The sequence below is a fragment of the Cibotium barometz genome, chromosome 29, assembly GCF_041138505.1.
Source record: "Cibotium barometz isolate CiBa-2024 chromosome 29, ASM4113850v1, whole genome shotgun sequence".
In the NCBI taxonomy this organism is placed as follows: domain Eukaryota; kingdom Viridiplantae; phylum Streptophyta; class Polypodiopsida; order Cyatheales; family Cibotiaceae; genus Cibotium; species Cibotium barometz.
The window spans coordinates 48,903,795-48,924,984 of NC_141074.1; the positions used below are offsets into that span (position 1 = coordinate 48,903,795).

The 21,190-nt window shown below is 47.1% G+C and overlaps 2 protein-coding genes across 2 annotated transcripts in view; one reads left to right on the forward strand and one right to left on the reverse strand.

Moving 5' to 3' along the window:
- Nucleotides 1–21,190, reverse strand: part of LOC147622294 (cell division protein FtsZ homolog 2-2, chloroplastic-like) — a 42,752-nt gene that overhangs the window by 15,588 nt on the left and 5,974 nt on the right. The gene's annotated exons all lie outside the window — the stretch shown is intronic.
- LOC147622295 (uncharacterized) lies at nucleotides 5,187–21,156 on the forward strand. Its single transcript, XM_086822734.1, has 3 exons — nucleotides 5,187–5,568; nucleotides 5,691–6,071; nucleotides 21,022–21,156. Exons 1-3 carry the CDS (start codon nucleotides 5,431–5,433, stop codon nucleotides 21,154–21,156), a joined length of 654 nt encoding a protein of 217 aa, XP_086678860.1. The 5' UTR covers nucleotides 5,187–5,430.

Genomic DNA, 21,190 nt, shown 5'->3' on the forward strand with positions numbered 1-21,190 from the left:
CATGACTTATCCTGGACTGAGGATGTACAATGGGGTCACGGCGTACGACAAATATCATCCTACTGGGTTCTAATAATGTAGAAATGTTGCACTGCTGATGATGAGCCAGTTTGTCACCATGCACTGAGTGCAGAGTGCATGTGACATTCCCTCTTGCTTAGCTTGGCGGCAGGTTCATGGCTTCCAAGTAGTTCGCCAACAACTGGGGGTACTCCTGGAAGAACTCCTCGTCTAGCCAAACGGCTTCGTGGGCACCTCGATCTCGGAATTTTGTATAGAACTGACGTATCCGTCGACCGGAACCATGCTTCCAACGATGAAGAAGGATTTGCTCGGGCTCAATGACTTCTGCTTCGTCTACCACGTCTGGCTGCTGTTCATGTGAAACATCAAACACTTCTGGACCCGCATGTGGTTTTAGCCAAGAAACATGGAAAACATCATGCATTGTCCAACTGGTAGGCAACTTTAACTTCATGGAGACATCACTTAACTTCTTAACTATTGGAAAAGGGCCAAAACTACGGAATGAAAGCTTGGGACAATGTTTGCCCACTTGTTTCAATCTTTGGTTCATGATACGCAGATAGACCCAATCCCCTTTCTTGAAGTGGATATCTTGTCTAAACTTATTTACCTGTGTGTGAACTGAATAAAGGCCAGGCTCAAAATTGAGGGCCAAACTGGTTTGAGTACCAAACTTTGCGGAATCGACATACTGATCTTCTAAGTCTTTTCCAGAGATGTTGAGAATGGTAGACTCCTGACTGGTCTGGATGCTTGTCTTTCTACTAAGAACATCTGCTACTGGGTTATGCTGACGAGGGATGTACTTAATCATTCTTCCAACCTGGTGGAAGAGCTGACCTTGTCTAGTGTGCTGATCACTCCACTGGGCACTTGGCATCGTCGGGAGCCACTTAAGTGCTTGGTGGTCTGTGGTGGTGACTGTGAAAATGTGTCCATAAGGAACATGTTTCAAATGTTTGAGAACCGACTGCTATCCTAGCTTGCCCTTGAAAGTCTTGGAAAGACAAGAGGGAAACTTGCTAGGAGGTTCTGCTAACTGTGGGAAACTAGGTAGTAGATCATCTTTAAAAATGTCTGAATTCTGCTCCCTTGTGGATAGCTTGATTGGCTTGAAGATGAGAAATCATAGGGATGCCAAGAATGCTCCTATCGCCCCGAATCATGACAGGCTCAGGAAAACCTTTAGAGATAATAAAGGTGTCCTGCCCCCAATTGGGAATAGGTTCGTACTGACGAAACCATTGGATTCCTAAGATCATGTCACATCCCAAAAGAGGAGCGACAATGAAATCTCGATGAAATGAGGCCTTTTGAACTGCAAAGGCAAATTGCTGTGCCTTCTGGGAAATGTGGGTGCGGAGACCAGGTGTGAACCCGTCTACCTCCAAATGATAGGGCACTAAGGTACAACTCATGTTGGTAGCCAACTGGGGAGAGATGGCGTCCTCAAGACTGCCCATATCAAAAAGGATTATGAACTGTCGGCCCTTGGCAGAGCCATAAGCTCGGATCAGGCTTTTCTGTGTGGTTGTTGCCTCACCCTCTTGCTTAGCATCAAGTATCACTGATGGCATGGAATGCATAGAAGGTAAGATCTGAACTGCATTGGTGGTAGTAGGCGGGTCTGCAGGAGCGGGGGATACTGCGGCAACTGTGGCAAAAGGCTCTTTGGAGGCTTGCTCCGCTTGCCTTTTTGGACAATCCTCCTTACCATGCCCAATGGTATGACAGAAAAAACATCGATTTTCTAACTGATACTGTCTTTGCTCCTCTGGAGGAAGATAACCTCCAGTAATGCTTGCTTGAGCCTTTTCCTCAGGGGTTTTCTTAGGCTTGGATTCCTTACCCCCTCAACTAGAGCTAGGACTGTTGTCTGTCTTAGTGTCTTTAGAAGATGAATTACCCTTCCCCTGTTGGGGTTTGGTACTGGACTGTGATGACTGCCTGGGCTTGCCTCCGTTCATCTTCATTTCTTCATTTTGAGCAAGAGTCAAAGCCCGGTCATATGTACTTGGCTCAAAGTTACGAACTGTGAACCGAATCCACGAATAAATTGCTCCATCTTAGCCTGCGCAGATAATCCTAACCTTACCGGAAAACTGAAGCACTGGGGATCCGTTCTGTCTGAGTCCATAGAACTCATCTTTCAGACTGGTCATGTACTGGGGCGGGAGAAATCTGGTCTTCAGGTCATGGACAAAGATGTCCCAGTCAAAGGCTGTGACACCTGTGGCCTGGTCTGTATGAATACTAGACCAATGTTGCCACCAAGTGACTGCCTCACCAGTGAGATGGGGAGCCGCTAAGTGGACTTTATCTTGTGGGTCTGTGATCCTAGCTAATGGAAAATGAGCATTAAACTGATGAATAAATTGATTAACTGATGAATGATCACACTTACCATTATACTTACTGAAGTTTGGTTAACTGCGAATGACGGTGGTGGATGCTGCTGCGGACTGTAAGCTGGTGACACCTATGACTGGGGAGACTGAGGAGAGCTGCTGATACCTCAAGTGTATGGCCTCCTTTTCTCGTTGGTGCTGGAGTAACATACGTTCTCGATCAAGCTCACGTTGGTGTTCCCGAGCGACGAGTTCAGCCTAACGCCGGTCTTCGTCGATTTTGCGTTGGGCTTCCTCATAGTCCCGTCTTTCTGCTTTTTCTTCTTTCCTTCGGGCCTCATCCTCTCTCCTTTGTTGTTCCATTTGAAAGAAGAGGGAGATGTAGTCGGGTGTTGCTGGAGGCGGAGAAGGACGTGCTGCTACTGCCTCCAAGAGTTGGAGATGCTCCATGAGCAGCTGGTTCTGAGCTCTCAGAAGGGCTATGGTGTCTGCTGCAGGTGGAAGAACATGGTCTCCTTGGGGGAAGACGTCTTCTAGCTGATGAGTACTCTCTTCTGAAGACATGATAAATATTTCTTAGAGGGCGTTCACAGCAAGGTTTGCATTTTTGCATCTGCAACCAGTTTATGCATGCCTTGTTTGGGTTTCTCACAGCCAAGATTAGTAGAGGTTTGTGCGTTTAGGTTTTGCAGGTAGCCAAGTAAAGCGTTAGAGAATCCGTAGGGTTTTTTGCAGACATCTCAGGTCATAGGTCTAGCGTTAAGGCCTGTGCATGTAGTTGGGTTTTACATATGCAGATTCTTCTCATGAGTCACACACTGACAGGGCACATTGAAGAGCTCCAAGCATGGGACAAACAGTTTGCTGCCTTTGATTCTTGAAGTTTGTTTGATCACTTGAAGCACCTTTTGAAAGTGTGGCCCAGTTTCGTGCAGTAAGTGCATTTGGCAGCTTTGTTGTAGTGGTCATTAGTGCCTTTGCCTCTGGTGTACATAGCCTTCTCTTTATGTTGAGAGAAGGGTTCAGAGCCTTTGGCCAATCTCCAGACATTGTACTGCATAAAAATGAGGCGAATTTTGGTTTGCCAAGTTGTGAAGTTGGTGCCGTCGAACTTCTCGATGGCTGTAAAACAGGAAGCGACTGGTTCTGCTGCTCCCATCTCTGCCGACGAGACAGGACGTAATTCCTATCGATTCCTTCGAGCTACAGCTGCGCCAATGAGTTGTGAAGAGCCTCCTTGCTAAGATTGGGTAATGATGGTCTGTGATGGGAGATATCAAGTCCCCACTGCAGACTGGTTTGTCAGAGAGAGAAGAAGTGATACCATTCACACTAAATAAGCTTAATTAGTGATAATATAGGTGATAATCTTTGCTTATGAGACAAGAGTGAAGTAACCTAGCTCTGATACCATGCTAGATTTCATGGTGGATCATAGATGAAGATTAGCATGATGGATTAAGTGTAATCATACACATGAAAATGGGATTAAGACTAATGAAGTACAATTAGCATAATCACAACATAATGATGGAAAATGAGAGTATATCTCTTCCATTAGTGTGCCTCTTTAAATAGGCAAGTACAAAGAGTGATTACAATGAACTAATCAAGACTAGCACTCTAATCAGATCCATAATTCTCTCCCATTGATTCCTCCTTTAATATCTCCACACTCCACCATTCTCTCCCCATGGTTCTAGCTTCCCTAGATATAAGGTGGGCTGATTGGCATCTTTGTTGACCACTTACAAAAGTAGACATTCCTCAATGAATAACATTCTACTAACCCAATTACACTTCGGTGAATACAAATAACCTTTGATCAACTCTAGACCATATGCCCCTTTAATCCCTAAGGCTAAGCGGATGGATATTTGGTTGATTATTCCAACAAATAGTCGGGGTCTCCGTCCCGCACTAATGGCCGCTTTGCTACCTCCATATACCCAAACTAGAAAGGATCCAAAACCAATCAGCCACTGGTAGGATCAACACCCTGCTAAAAAGCCAACCATGGAAAAGCATTTACCCAAAATATGGGCCCTCTTCACCGACAAAACTTGTGAGTACTTAGTGAGGCCGTGGTCCGCAGACCCTTCCCACCCTCATCAATGAGGCATGACCAAAATGGTCCCTACAACACTCATTGGCTCAACGAGGCATGACCAAACTGGTCCCCCACCACGACACTCGTTGGCTCGACAAGGCGTGACCAAACAAGTGCCCACGACACTTGTTGGCTCGCCAAGGCATGACCAAACTAGTCCCCATGACACTTGTCGATACCAAATGATAACAAACAGATATATATCAACAATAAAATTGATCACCATGTCCATACATGGATCATCTCGTTTTAATGCACATACAAACCAATGATGCATCAAAACATTAACAACTCTTTCCAAAAAAGAAAAATTTATCCTCAAACTATACTACCATCACGGTATAATTCTGGTCTAGGATTTTTGTATGGTTTTTCCAGTTTGAATCCCATTCCCATCATCAATTTGATCTTCCGTATCCTAGTATGTACTAGGTCTCGGTCAAGGTTTTCAGTTTTCGGTCATGGATTGCTTTTAATCTCCATTGATGCCCTTCGTGAAGGTAGTAACATTCGGCATGGTCCCTTGGCTCTAACATCCAATCTCTCTTTTCCTAGTCCAGGCATCATGTAGGCCGTTGGTGTTTCTAGACAATCGATCAATTGCTTTGAAGAACTATCACGTTTGAACATTGCTTTTCTAATCTTTCTCCGGTCTCCCTTTACGGGCTTGGGTCTATACACATACGAGTCTTTCTCTTGAGTCTTCCTATAAGTTATTTTATAAATCTTGATCTCTTATGTATGTCACATGTTACATGTAGAGTTCAAGATATTAAGGAGATCTGGAATCGGCGTTGGGATTGGTTTCATAGGCCAATCCATGCTGTTGCTCACATTTTGCATCCCCTTTGGAGAAATGAGGAGCAATACCTCAATGAGGAGCCAGAGTCGGGATGAATCGAGTACATTACCAAGTTGGTGGGAGTGGGAGGTGATATACAGCTTATGAGAAAGCTCGAGGATGAGCTTCTCATTTACCGCAACGGTAGCCATATGTTTGGGCGAGCTACTGCATTGCTCAGGGAGACACAGTTGGAGCCAGTGTCTTGGTGGGAGAAATACGGTATTGGGACACCCAACTTGGTAAGGTTTCTTGATTCTTGAATCTTGTATCTTTGTCTCCTGAGTCCTATTCTTTCAAAATCTACATTCAAATGCCACTCTCTTTTTGACTCTAACTTAACATTCTTTTTTGTACAATGTAGAGACGGATTGCATTGAGAGTTCTCTCCCAGCATTGCAGTTCAGGGCCTTGTGAGAGAAACTGGAGTACATGGGCTCTTTTTCACACGAAAAAGAGAAATAGACTCTCCTCAGCACAATTGGAGAGGCTTGTCTTTTGTCATTGCAATCTCCGATTGCTAGAACAAAAGGGTCATCCCATTGAGCCTCGCCAAGTGAATCCAGATAAGATTGATATCATGAAGTGCAAGGAGATTCCCGGCATTCCTCAAGAGGAGAGAGACATCTATTCTATGCTCTATGAGGAGATCATGGCTCCGGCTCGCACTACACGATCTTCTCGAGAGGCTAGTACGAGTGGTGCACCTGCACCTCTAGAGGATGAGGCATTTGAGGACTCGGCAGTGACCTTGAGAGTGAGGCTGCAGAGGCAGAAGATGGAGATGAGGATGAGCATGAGGATGCAGATAGTAGCTAGCAGCTGCCAGTATCATTTTATTTGGACATGTTATTTAGTTTGAACTTTGGACATGTTATTTATTTTGATCTTGGATTTTGAGTCATGACTCATCACCCACGTGGTGATCCTTTTGATTTCTGTTTAGTCATCACTGATCAGTGATCACCCACGTGATTTGTGATATCATCATATCTTACATGTATTTTGTTTTTATTGAAATGAATTCAATGTGGTCTCTTATAAGTTATGTCAACAGTTTTTTCTTTTGTATATTTCAAGTTAAAAATATACATTTTTTTTCTATTTTGTATGAAACCTTTTTGTACCTGTTTCTTACCTTTTATGAAACGTTTCAAAACGTATGAAACCTGCCGTTTCAGAAACGCCTGGCAACACTGCTTCCCCCAAGGAGGATGCCATGACGCTTTGCCAGATGCTAGGAGTGGATGGGATCGCCCCCCCTTTGCAAATACATGGAGGGCAGGCAAGGATATGACACGAGAGCGGCCCCTCATCATTAGATTCCCTGATGCCACCAGTAGACAGGCCTTCTTAGACAGGCGGGCTGCCCTCAAGGGCACACAGGTGTACATGGGAGATGATCTCACCCCAGCACAGGTGGCACACTGGCGTGAGGCGATGGTGACAGTTCATGAGGCCCGTAGAGTAGGCAAGTGGGCTATCTACAGAGATGGTAGGGTCATTATCACTGAGCGCTGTCCCAAATAGGGACGCGGGGTCTATGAGACCAAACACCTGAGGTTGACAATATGGAACTGCCAACCTCAGGTGTTTGGTCTCATAGACCCCGCGTCCATTGCAGTATGGAACTGCAATGGCATGCTGTGGTCGAATCCAGGAGGCTTGAGCGAGATTCTCACAGGCAGGGATGTCATTTTTTATACCGATACTCATCAAAGCCCTGAGAGGGGCTTACCATACATAGCCGGGTATGAGTGGGAGTTAGCTTTCTGAGGCGAGACCCGCACATCAGGAGGAGTACGTGGCTCTGGAGGGGTAGCTGTCCTTTTTAGATCCCATCTTCGACAGATTCTCAGCATCGTTCGGAAGGACGAGGATGCATGGTATCTTTGGGTGCGGCTACAGCTTAGCAGTGACATTGTTGTGTGTTATTTTGTCAGAGTACGCAGCGGAGATGACGACCAGATATGGGAACACAAGAGCAAAAACGCATGCAGAAAAAATACAGCACAAGAGAGAGAGAGAGAGATATAGGCGTGTAACTCTGCTCTATATACACAAGAAGATCCCGGAGTATGATACAAAACTGGCAAGGGGGTTGGGGGCCTATTTATATGGCCCCCCAACAGCAGTCGGTCTGCTGTAGGGCAGCCGACTGGCCCTGAAACTCCACGACCAGCATACATATCCAGTCGGCCAGCTTGTCAGCAGTCGGCCATCACATACATGGAGTCGTGGACTAGTTCCAGCAGTCGGCCAGCACATGGGCTGCCTCCCAAGCCACAGAAAAATGGGAAAAAATAGGGGAAAAATATGGAGAGTGGGGAAAAATGGGAAAACACCTCATAAGGGCGGGCACACCCACAACAAAGGCCCTGGTGTATAAATATAGACAGGAGATGACTTCTAACACCCCCTCTCAGCTCCTGGCTGTGAAACCAACCACAGGGAGCTGGGGTGCTGCCTGAGCAAATCCTGAGATAGCGACTTCGTGAAGAGGTCCACCGTATTGTCCTCCGTCGAACAGAACTCTAGCAAGATGTCATCAGCAACGATCTGTTCACGAACAAAGTGCCTCTGGATGACCATGGGTTCCTCCAGTGGAAGTCCAAACTTGCAATGCAACCTCTGCATCCTCACCACCTCACAAGCAGCATCACAAACAGCCCGGTACTCTGCCTTTGTCCTCGACAAGGCAAAAGATGACTGCCTCTTACTGCCTCGTAAAACTGCTTCTGGGCCTGAAGTAGATCGCCTCGTGTCCAGATCTCCTCCCCAAACCGAGTCACTCCAACCGTGGAGTCGGACTCCATCCAACAATCCCCCTCCTGTGTACAAGAGTCCATGATCCTTCGCATGCCGTAGAAACCACAGGAAACGCAATCCTACCTCCCAAAGAGTCATCCGCAACCATGAGCTCAATTGCCTCATCAGGAAGCTCCCGTCCAATCTGGTGTCCATCAACCAGATCAATGAACCATTCTGCTTCTGAGTCAAAGAGGCATCACATTGCTCACAAGGATCAACACCTGTCACGGTGCAAAAACAAGTCCTGGAAACCTGCTGAAGACCACGCAAGGCCTTCTGAAACCTGTCAACCACCCCCTCTGAATCTGGAACCACAAAGCGTGGAGAAACCACCTCCTTCTGCAAGTAATCAAGTGCCACCTGCCTGGCTTTCCGAGAGGTCCCCGTGGAAAGAACATCCTCATCTACAGGAGGTTCTTTGTCCCGAACACTACGAGACATCAGAGCATAAGTTACATGTTCAGTTTCCTCTGACTGACGAACACAAGAACTACCAACATCAGTACTGGAAAGTTCCTGCCAACTGCTGCCATCTACTGGCAAGCTATCCACCATCTGGTCCCGGAAAGCGTGCACCTGTAGGCTTGCAGCATATCCACACTTAAGTGGCCATTACCAGACTGCCACTCATCACAAACCTGAGGACCTGGGGCTTGTAAACTCCATTCTCCACTCTGCCTTCCCAAACCACTTGGCTTGTTGCTTTGTCCCGGAGAGCAAGAAAATGCTCATCAAACTCCACTCGTATGCCAGTCTTGCAAACCTGATGCACTGGCAACAGATGAAAACCAAGTGACGGAACATATAACACCTGGGAGGAATGCTTCCCCCCTCTGTCATTGGGAACTATCTCCATCCTGCCCTCACTGTGAACTGGGATAGTGGATGTATCCCCAGTAAGAATGTGACCAGAAAGCCTGCAGAGATCCTGTAAACTGGAACGGGAAGGAGTCATGTGCCTGGAAGCACCACTATCTAGAATCCACTCTCGAGTATCCATTGCGGAGAGTCCTCCAATCTCCTCCCTGCCTGAAGAAAATGAAACATCAGTGTCCACCACCTCCAGGTGCACAAAAGCCGGAGTCTTCATGATTGCTACTGAGGAATCTTCACCCTTCTCGGTCTTCCGCTTGGGACACTGCCTCCAATAGTGGCCTTTCTTGCCACAATCATTACAAGTCCTCTCTGCCTTTAGTTTCTCGCGGTCAGTAACGGACGTCTTCTCAGAAGACTTCTCCGACGAAGCCTTCCCTTTGCTCGTGTTACGGCCTTTCGACCGTTGGCCAGTTAAGGCCTCCGAACCTCCACCCTGAGGAGGGTTCGTGAATCGTTCCTCCTGGTCCAGGACCATGGGCACAAGCTCCTCCCAAGTGATGGTGCTGAGCCTGCCACTGGTAATCAAGGACGAGTAAAATGCTGAGTACTGAGAGGGTAAGTGTGACAACAACATTATGGCCATGTCCTTTGACGATATCTCCTTCTTAGCTTGAAGAACTTCCTGCTGAAGAGCCTGCAGCTTGGTAATATGTTCCCGCATCGTCGACGACTTTGCAGGGTTCATAACCCGCATCTGTACTTCCAAGGAAATCCTCTTCATGGGCGATACCCTGTTGTAAAGAGAGGCCAAATGCTGCCATATACCTCTGGCCAGCGTCATATGCTTTACATGATTGATTACCTGTGGTGTGCAGTTGAGAAAGATAAACGAACGAACCTTGGCGTTGACACGATCCCACATCTGTGTCTGAGCCTCCTGGTCATTGCGGGGATGTACCTTGAAAAGGGTGGTGGGTGGGAACAAAGAAGAACTAATATCTGCAAGTGGCTGTCCAGCAAATCAGCCCGCGGTCCTCTTGCTTCTCCTCTTCCCGAACAGTCCAAAACAGTCCACCAATCAGCAACACAACAGCCCCCCTCTTGCTCACACAAATCCCAAGAACTATCTAGAGCCTAGGCTCTGATACCATGTCAGAATACGCAGCGGAGATGACGACCAGATCTGGGAACACGAGCAAAAACGGATGCAGAAAAAATACAGCACAAGAGAGAGAGATATAGGCGTGTAACTCTGCTCTATATACACAAGAAGATCCCGGAGTATGATACAAAACTGGCAAGGGGACTGGGGGCCTATTTATATGGCCCCCCAACAGCAGTCGGTCTGCTGTAGGGCAGCCGACTGGCCCTGAAACTCCACGACCAGCATACATATCCAGTCGGCCAGCTTGTCAGCAGAGTCGGCCATCACATACATGGAGTCGTGGACCAGTTCCAGCAGTCGGCCAGCACATGGGTTGCCTCCCAAGCCACAGAAAAATGGGAAAAAATAGGGGAAAAATACGGAGAGTGGGGAAAAATGGGAAAACACCTCATAAGGGCGGGCACACCCACAACAAAGGCCCTGGTGTATAAATATAGACAGGAGATGACTTCTAACATATTTTGCACCACGCCACTCCCCTTATGCTGCACAGCATGGCCAGTCACCATACTTACCATTATATGGGGATATTTTGGAGTTCTCACAGCTGGGGGAAGTCCTCCTGCTCGGGGATTTCAACGCCAGGACGGGAAGTCAGCAAGTCCCACTACTCGATCTGGACGACTCTATCAGACTATAGGAGCTGGACGTCACTGACACAGGGCTACAGAGATCATCACAGGACCGTGAGGAGGTCATGGTGTATGGGAGATATTTCTTAGAGCTGGGAGCTGCACATGGTCTCGCTATCTATAACGGGATGTCTCGATGGCCCTCTTCCGACGCCCTCACTGTCATGTGCACAGTGTGTATCTACTGTGTGCTACACGCACGCAAGACTAGCTTCGAGGTTTGGGGAAGCTTGGAGCTAGGCAGGCTAATTGGCGAGCTGAGTTAGGGATAGACTAACGGGCGGGCACCCAAGTATGGACGGGCGGGCGCCCAAGTGTGGACGCCCGATGACCGACCAAGAGCCTATAAAAGGGTGGCCAAGGTTAGTTATTGAGATATAGAGAGTCTCGCAAGTTTGTGAGAGCTCTATGGTCTTGGAGCCTGGATCTAGTGCAAACGTGCACCTGCTTTATGCAGCCGAGGCCGGCAGCAATCTCGAGGCCCGCGAGGGTAGCTTCGTGGCGGTATGGGACGTCGTGAGGAGGAGATTGGTCGGTACGTCAACCTAGTTAGCTCAGCTCGTGGCTCGGTGGGGACAGCCAAGACTGTGGGCTCGCCCACGGCTGTCATGGTTGGGAGGTGAGTCAGGCCTGCACCCCCTTGTTGTTTGTTTGTTTGTTTGCAGGATTTGAGTCGCGTACCAGGAACGATCACAAGGAGATCTTTGGGGATTTGACAATGGTATCAGAGCATGCCTCGTGAACGAGCAAGTCGGTAGGTAGAGAAGATGAGGTCGAAGAAAGGTATGTGTTCAAAAAAGCTTGCTGTTTTTTCTGTGCATACTGCTGTTTTCAGATTCAGTATGTGTTTTTTTTCATCAAAGAAACCCATGATGATGGAGATGGTAGTCTAAGAAGGGTTGTTTGCTTTTCAAAGAAGAGGAAAGATGGTTTTGAACTGTATAAACAGTTTCAGCAGAGAGAAAACAGAAAAAGGGAACATGTTCGTTTGCTTTGGGTTGAACGCGAAAGAGAGAGAGAGCGAGAGAAGTATTCGGTTGTTGCTGTGTGTCGTTGTACTGTTGTACTGGTTGTAGGCGCAAGTGAGTAGGCGGCCAGTAAGCTGGCAGGCGCCTAGGCCTACGCAGCCAGGCAGCCAGGCCTATGCAGGCGCCTAGGCCAGGCGGGCAGGTGCCCAAGCCAGGCCTACGTAGGCGCCTAGGCCAGTGCGGCCAACTCTGCGAACTAAGGCGCCGGCAGGAAAGCAAGCACCGGCAGTAGCGCAGGTGACGACAGCAGCAAGCCGGCGGTGCTAATCCGGGAGGAAAGGAGAAAAAAAAAACACAAAAGCATTCGATGCTTTTGATTTTTTTTAGTTTAATTTTTTTTAAAAAGTTTAAAAGTCCCCTCCAAGGTTTAAAGGTGTTTATTTTTTTTAAAGGAAGTAGAATATATATATATATATAAAAACACAAAAGCAAAAGCTCAAGTAGCTTTTGGGGTAGGCTATATAAACCCCTTAAGTGGGCTTCTTGCCACACATCTCTCAAGTTTTCAAGCTCTCAAGCTCTCAAGTTTCCTTGCACTTTTATTGTGCAAAGATCGAATTTTCTCTCTACTTGTTCTCTTCACGCAATCTACCCAAGAATCAGATGTCTGTTCAACTCTAAAGTATTTGGCTTGCATGATCTTCTCTGCGTTTATGGAGAAGTGAATGGCCATAAGATTCACATTCTTCTAGACCCTGGCAGCTCACACAACTTTGTTAACTATAAACTTGTGCAGAAATTGAGTCTTGATACGACACCCAGCGATCATACCTATGAGGTACGCCTACCTGTGGGAAGGCAAGTATGGGATCGAAAGGTGGAGATGCTTCCAATCCAGATTCAGGACTACAAAGATACTCTGGAACGCTATGTTATGCACCTAGAAAATGTAGACTTGTTATTAGGGATTGAGTGGTTTAAGACTCTTCAAGTCCAAATAGATTGGTCTAGTCATAATTTTTCTTTTCAGCATAGGGACACCCAGTATGGTATTTTAGGTGATTGTATTTATCCCTCTCAGGGACCTCTTGTAAATACAATTAATTTTAGAAATATAATGGATTCTTCTTTGTATACCGCTTTCCATTGTGTATTGATTCCACTTTCTTCATTTCTCATACCTTCCATGGATGTCAATGAATTAAGTGTGTTTGAAAGCAAAGAATTACAGAAGATACTTGATTCGTTTCCAGACGTATTTCCTAAGGAACTGCCATCGGGTTTACCACCTGAACGGGAAGTAGATCATCGTATTGACTTGATCCTTGGTGCTCATCCTGTCAGTATTCCACCTTACAGGATGAGCCAAGCTGAGGAAGATGAGTTGGCTAAACAACTCGAAGATTATTTGAGGATGGGCCAGATCCGTCCAAGTAAATCACCTTGGAGTGCACCTGTGTTGCTTAGGAGAAAGAAGGACAACACCTGGGAGTCCTTGATGATGGTGCAAGAGTTAGTATAATCCCCAAAAAGTACTTGGAGAAAATGTGTATAGATTACAAGAGATTGAACAAGCTGACCATTAAGAACCGTTTTCCTCAGATGACCTGATTGACCGATTAGTAGGAGCGAAATATTTCACGACGATAGATTTACGTACTGGCTATCACTAGATACGTATTCATGAAAGGCATGTCGAAAGAACCACCTTTCGGACTAGGTATGGCCATTACGAGTTTCTCGTATTACCTTTTGGATTAACCAATGCTCCAGCCACTTTCCAGCAAATGATGAACGATCTTTTTCGTGAACATTTGGAAAAATTTGTGGTGGTGTTCCGAAATGATATTTTGATATATAGTCGTACTCTTGAGGATCATGTTAGACACCTCACGATTGTCTTATCTATTTTAAGACATAATCGATTATATGCTAAGTTAAGTAAATGTGAGTTCTTTATGACCGACATCATTTACTTGGGACACAAGATCACTCGAGATGGATTGAGCACTGACTATGACCGAGTTCAGAAGGTTTTGGACTGGCCTATACCGCGAACAGTGAAACAACTTCGTTCTTTTCTCGATTTTGTAGTTTTTCTTCGGAAATCTGTGCGGAAGTACTCTCAGCTCACAGTACCGATGACTGACTTATTGGTCGTGGACGTAAGTCAAATCAGCCTATCACTTGGAATAACGATTTGGATATGGTCTTCAGACTTTTGAAAGATAAAGTCAAGGAAGCACCTATCTGAGCATTACCCGATCCTAGTTGGCCTTATGTTCTTGAAACTGATGCCAGTGACTATGCCATCGGGACTGCTCTATTTCAAGATGGTAGACCGGTTGCTTTTGAAAGTAAAAAGCTAGACGACACTCAATCTCGTTGGCCAACTCTTGAGAAGGAGCTTTATGTTGTGATTCATACTCTCAAGGTTTGGAGACATTATTTATATGGCTCCAAGTTTGTGGTATTGACTGATCATCAGTCAATCAAGTATGTGTGTGATGTGGATGATTTGAGAGGAAGGAAAGCTCGTTGGGCTGAGTTAATGCAAGATTTTGATTTTGAGATCCGTTATCGGAAAGGGTCCATGAATAGTGTTGCAGATGCGCTTAGTCGAATTAGAGAGGTGAATTCTTTGTCGTTCACCGAGATTTCTACCGACTTATTTCAGTCATTGAGAGAGCTTTGTAGGACTGATAGTTATTTTGGTCCATTTTGGCAGAAGATCCAGGACGGGAGCTCATTGATTGACCAACACTCAATGAATGAGCAGTCTACCATTCAGGCTGCAGGAGGCCAGTGGATGATTCGGAATGGTTTACTATTCCGTAATGACAAAATTTATGTATCACAGATCCCGGACATTAGGTCCAAGATTCTTAAGGAGTGTCACGACGCCCCTTCTGCTGGACACCTTGGGGTACACAGGACGCTATCATTAGTGAAACACATTTTTTATTGGCCAAAGATGAAAGGGTATGTAGAAGATTATGTTCTCAAGTGTCAAATTTGTCAGGCAAATAAAGCTGAATGCTTTAGACAGGTTGGGTTGTTGCATCCTTTGCAAATCCCAGGTAATAAATGGGAAAGTATTTCCATGGATTTTATTACCGGATTGCCAAGAACACATCGAGGCCACGATTCTATTTGGGTTGTGGTAGATCCCTTGCCAAAAATGGCTAGATTTTTACCGACCCGGAAGACTATTACAGCTACGCAATTAGCACGGCAATTTATCGAGCAATTGTTTAGACTGTACGAATTACCGCAGGACATAGTCAGTGATAGGGACTCTTAAGTTTACGAGTGATTTTTGGAAACTTGTTTTTCAGAAGTTGAAAACAACTTTGAATTTGAGTTCCTCTGATCATCCTTAATCTGATGGCCAGACTGAAAGAGTGAATCAGATCTTGGAGGATATGCTTCGAGCATATGTATCCAAAAGACAGAGTTCATGGGAGGATTATCTTCCTATGTTAGAATTTGCATATAACAGTACTAAGCATACGAGTACAGGTTTTAGTCCTTTCATGCTTATGTATGGTTTTCAACCTAGATCACTTGTTACAATAGGATTCTCAGTACTTCAGCATGATGCAGCACGTAATTTTTTGCAAGATATGCAAGAAATGTTACAAGTTGCTAAGGAATCTATTAGAAGTGCTCAAGACCGAGTCAGATTTTATTCTAATAGACATCGTCCACCTTACTCCTCAAGAAATTATAGATGTCGAGGACATGACATTTGTTTCGCACGAACCTGAAAAGATTCTTGGATTTCGTGAAAGAAGATTGCGTAATACGCTTATCACGGAGTACAAGATCAAGTGGAAGGATCGTGTTGAGGAGGACGCTACATGGGAGACATTGACTACTCTTCAGAGAGATTACCCTGGCTTTTTAGTGAGCTCAGGAGTGAGCTCATAGAGGAAGGGGAGTATGTCATGTGCACAGTGTGTATCTACCGTGTGCTACACGCACGCAAGACTAGCTTCGAGGTTTGGGGAAGCTTGGAGCTTGGTAGGCTGATTGGCGAGCTGAGTTAGGGATAGACTAATGGGCGGGCACCCAAGTATGGACGGGTGGGTGTCCAAGTGTGGACGCTCGATGACTGGCCAAGAGCCTATAAAAGGGTGGCCAAGGTTAGTTATTGAGATATAGAGAGTCTCGCAAGTTTGTGAGAGCTCTATGGTCTTGCAGCCTGGATCTAGTGCAGACGTGCACCTGCTTTATGCAGCCGAGGCCGGCAGCAATCTCGAGGCCCGCGAGGGTAGCTTCGTGGCGGTATGGGACGTCGCGAGGAGGAGATTGGTTGGTACGTCAACCTAGTTAGCTCAGCTCGTAGCTCGGTGGGGACAGCCAAGACTGTGGGCTCGCCCACGGCTGTCATGGTTGGGAGGTGAGTCAGGCTTGCACCCCCTTGTTGTTTGTTTGTTTGTTTGCAGGATTTGAGTCGCGTACCAGGAACGATCACGAGGAGATCCTTGGGGATTTGACACTCACCTCCTTCCCTCACTCAAGATGTACTAGCACAGTGGACTACCTTATGGGATCTCCGGCTTTGGCACACCTTCTCCCCGACTTTTCTATCCCGCCACCCCTCTTTGAGGCTGACCATGCCTACCTCTCTTTCACTCTTACCTACACACCACCCGCCCCTCCACCACCACTCCCCATCTTACATTACACTCAGGTCCTTTTTGATCATGAGCTTGACCTTGTTTACTCTACCGCCAACTCCAAGATGTAGAACCTACTGTCCCCCTATCCACCCTCACATCACAGCTCACCACCATACTCCACACATCTGCCCCACCACTTCTTTCATTTGCACATGGCGGTCTATTGCCAAGCCACCTTGCGGTTCCATGCCCCAGAACTGTTGGTATGATGACGAATGTCGGGCCATACACTCCCCTCTTAAGCATGAGGTACGGATTGGGCAAATCACAAAGCGCCAAGCGCAACGGATTTCTCAATGGCTCACCCAACGCAAGAAACGAGAGTTCTACGCTCGAAAAGAGGATGAGTTATACCGACTTTTTTTTAGGGCCGAACTGCAAAGAGGCCTGGAGGAAACTCCGAGAACATCGCCCTCCCACACCTATCACTTGCCCGGACACATGGCGCTCCTATGCAGGCTCCCTCTATCATATCCCCCATCAACCACCCCTACCCCCACCATCAGATCCCCGTTCCACCACCTCCACCTTCTTCACAAAGGGCATGGTCCTCAAGGCCATTCATAGACTACGCAATGGGGGAGCCCAAGATCATGAGGGACTCACTGCCGAGTACATCTCGCATGCCGATGATACCCTGGCGCCCCTATTAGCCTACATGTTCAATAGAGCCCTTTGTGAAGGATTTCCACCCTCTTGGTCCACCAGCACCATCACCCCCATCCTCAAAGCCGGAGATCCACTCGATCCTAATAATTACAGGACGACCATGATTGGCCACACATTGGCCAAACTCTATGGATCGGTGCTAGAGGCGGAGCTCGGTTCATTTGCAGAGAGCCAGGGATGTAGAGGCTCAGGACAGGCTAGCTTTCGGAGGAGCTACTCTACCCTTGACCACATCTTCACCCTCCGTGCCATCATCGAGGAGGGTAGAGCACGACATCAGAGGATTTACTGCTGCTTTGTGGATTTTCGCAAAGCTTTTGATACTGTACCCCGAGCCCGCCTTCTACACCATCTACAAGAGATAGGAGTCCCATCTGACATGGTTTGGAGCATCATCGCCCTCTATGAGTCCATCACCGGACGAGTGAGAGCCCCAGGTGGTACATCACAGGAGATTTCCAGCACTATTGGGGAGAAACAGGGCTGCCCTCTGTCACCCACTCTTTTCGGCCTCTACATTGATGAGATCTCGAGCTTCATTGATGGATTAGGCGGGGCTGGTCCCACACGGGCAGGCATATTGATCCCCATACTACTTTATGCAGATGACATCGTCCTCCTCTCAGACTCCGTCGAGGGGCTTTAGAGACAGTTGGATGCCTTACAGGACTTTTGCATTCAGCGGGACCTCTCTATTAACCTTGGTAAAACCAAGGTAATGGTCTTCAATACCTCTCACCCCTTCACATCCAGTTTGAGGTTCACATATAGAGGGGATCTTGTGGAGATTGTGTCATCCTATGTCTACCTTGGTGTCACTTTCAGTGGCCCACGCTTCACCATGCTTCCCGCAGCACATGCCAGAGTGACATGGGGTTATGCAGCCTTGAGCTTACTTGAGCAATAGTGCTTCCAGGCACATTTCCAGGAGCCCAGGACGTAGGGCTGGCTTTTTGACACCCCGTCACACCAGCCTTGATGTATGGAGTAGCCTTCTGGGGGCCAGATTTATCCGATGAGGATTGGCAACGAGTTGAGAGGCCCCAGGTCATGATGTTCTCCCGCATGATCCGTAGCAAACCATCAGTCCCACACCAAATTCTAGGCAGAGTTTGCTGCAGCCCTGATGGTAGTGGATGCACTCTTCCAGACAGTCACATACCTCCATCACATCAGTCATATGGATCCCCACAAGTACCCGAGGCTTGCCCTGGAGTCCTCAAGACAGCTAGCACTTGAGGGCCACTCTGCAGTATGGTATGCACTAGTTTCCACTTGGTTCTCAATATATGGGCTCCGCATGGACCGCCTTCCCCCCCTTCAATACAGTTTGGACTCCCCTTTTCCTCTCTCACGAGGATACCAACTGGGTTATCCAGTTAGATCTTCTCAGCCTCTACACCCATTGCACATGGATCACACCTTCGGAGCTCCCCACGAAGATGCACTTCTACAGAGATCACTTCCTCACACTCACTGAGGATGGATTCATCCAGCAGCCGGGCTATTTGATTGTTCACATGTCCCATGCCATGCGGATTGTGATTGGCCAGATACGGGTTTCATCCCATCGGCTCAGAGTGGAGACAGGTAGAGCTGAGTGCATCTTCAGAGCCGAGAAGCTCATACGGAGACCCAGAGAGGAGAGGATCTGTCGATTATGCCACACAGAGGTTGAGACGGAGGAGCATTACATATGCCGTTGCCCAGTATACTATGAGATCGTGGGAGGTTTCATTGTCTTTTTTGTGAGGGATGTGGTCCACTCTCCAGGATCATTGACTTCCAGGACCAGCGTTGCCTAGGCCTTGAGCTCCGCAGACACAAGCTTCTTGAGAGAGCTTCAGCCCCAGCCACCCACCCCCTCCCTCGCCAGCCAACCATCACCAGTTTCTTTCGGACCCAGCAGGTGGAGGACAGTGATACAGTGGATCTTGTGGACACTCCACGAGCTGCTCTAGACCTACCTTGCGCGAGAGGAGTTACCTCGGACCGAGCCTCCGCACTCCAGCATGCCTGGCGCCCTCGGCCCCCCCGTCGACCACGATCACCTCATCAGCTCCAGATCCAGGACATACTTCACCGCCATCGAGCTACCTTTCCACGTGACATAGCTGAGGGAGACCTCTCGGCTATACTCATTAGCCCCATGCTTGATATTTTGGAGAGTGGTATACCATCTACTCGAAGCTGATGCTACTCTCATGTTTCTATGTTCTTAGTATTTCGATGATGAGTTTCTATGGACAGTTTTGTATCACCTAATAAGTGAGATAGCTATGTTTATGTTTTCTTTCTGTTTTATTTTCCATTCCATGATGAAATATGCCATGGACATTATTGTGTCACTTTGGTCTCATAGGCCCATTGGGTCTTTATTAGTAGATGCTTAATATATCTTTCTTTCTTTCTGTCTCTCTCCCCCTTTCTTGGGTCCACACACACACATAATCCTCCCTTCTTTCTCTCTTTCTTTCTCTCTCCTTCTGTCACGTGCACACCCATCACGTGTACAAGTGGCATGGCATCATCAGGCATATAATCAGGATATTCATTCATGCATATATCAGTATGAGCATCAGATGTTTCATTACCAACATCAGCATCCTAATCATCATGAGCATTTTATGGCATCAGCCGACAGCATGTATAAACCAGCCGACTGGCATTTTATGGTATTTTATGGCAGTCGTGGGCATCTGCATCCGGCCGACTGCAGCAAACTGGCCGACCTGCATCAGTACCCGCATATAAATAGAAGCTCATCATCACATCTCAAATCATCAGCGTTTTCAGCATTGAGTCCATCATCGCCTCCCAGCGCATCAGTCCATCTGATCAGCAAACGCATAGAGCATCATCTCCAGCCGGAGAGCATCTACGTTTCAGTTCAGCAGTTCAGCATCAGTTCCCAAAGCCATCCCTTCAGCATTTCCTTCCCAGGAGACAAGGGAAAGACAGTGGGACAGCAGTCCATTCAGCATATTCAGCATATAGGCAGCATGTTCAGCATATAGTTCATCATTCCTATCTCCTACATAGAGGGAAGCCGGCATCGAAGGGCGGACCTCAGCATTGGAGCAAGGAACAGTCCTCAGAATCAGCATTCAGCCTATTCCTCTCATCCCGAGAAGGATAGTCATCTAGGACAGCATCATAGATCTATTCAGATCTCCTTGTAACCCATTCATCTAATATAGCTGCATTGCATTGCATTGACACTATCTGTCGTTCTTAAGCATCATTAAGTGCAGTTTAGTTAGACTAAGGTTGTGTTTACGACGGTCAAAGACCTCACATGTCACATTGGTAAGTGACATGTCAAACAAGCAAACACAAAAATACAAGTCATGCGAAAACAGTTTCAAACATGCAAAAACATGAGTGCATGTGTAAATAGTATCATGGACATATCTCCCGTTCATGGAACAAGTAAAAAAATATCTGTCGGGCACAAAAATGGCATGACATAAAACATAAATCCTGGTCTTCCTATGGAGTGACAGTCCCATAGGTAAAACACAGTTCCAGGCACGAGCCTTCCTATGGAGTGACAGTCCCATAGGCAAGACTGTAGGCATATGCTCACTTATGGTAGTGCTATGTGTGAACAGGGCTTAACCAAGGGCACTTTTTCCCATGTGGTTTTTTCCCTTGGACATCAAGTGTGAAAGGACACATATAATATTTTGTACTTTTATATTATATGGATGTGGCACACATGCAAGGGTTGACTTGCATTTTGTGGATACCACACTTTTGGCTCTCTCTCTCTCTCTCTCTCTCTCTCTCTCTCTCTCTCTCTCTCTCTCTCATTTCTGTGTGTGAGCTTCTCTACCCTGCACCTAACCCTAATGTGCAGGTTTGTGTGTGTGAGTGTGTGAGTCCAACACCCAACATTTGGTATCAGAGCTGGGAGCTGGGAGTTGGCCTTGGAAAACTGCAGCCGGAAGAAACCCTCCGAAATTCCGTCGAAAACAGGCGTTCCGCCCGTCGCCTGCGTTTTTCCGTCGACGTTGTGTTTTTTCCGTCGCCGTCCGTGGTTTCCGTCGCTGCTCCACCGTCCGGCCGCCGGAAATAGGTGGCACTAGTGGGGAGCCCACCACCGCCGCCCA

Coding starts and splice junctions, on each gene's coding strand:
- LOC147622295 (XM_086822734.1), top strand. CDS start 5,431: ATGAGAAAGCTCGAGGATGAGCTTCTCATTTACCGCAACGGTAGCCAT. Junction 5,569..5,690: donor GTATTGGGACACCCAACTTG/GTAAGGTTTCTT, acceptor TGTACAATGTAG/AGACGGATTGCATTGAGAGT. Junction 6,072..21,021: donor AGGCATTTGAGGACTCGGCA/GTGACCTTGAGA, acceptor GGAAAACTGCAG/CCGGAAGAAACCCTCCGAAA.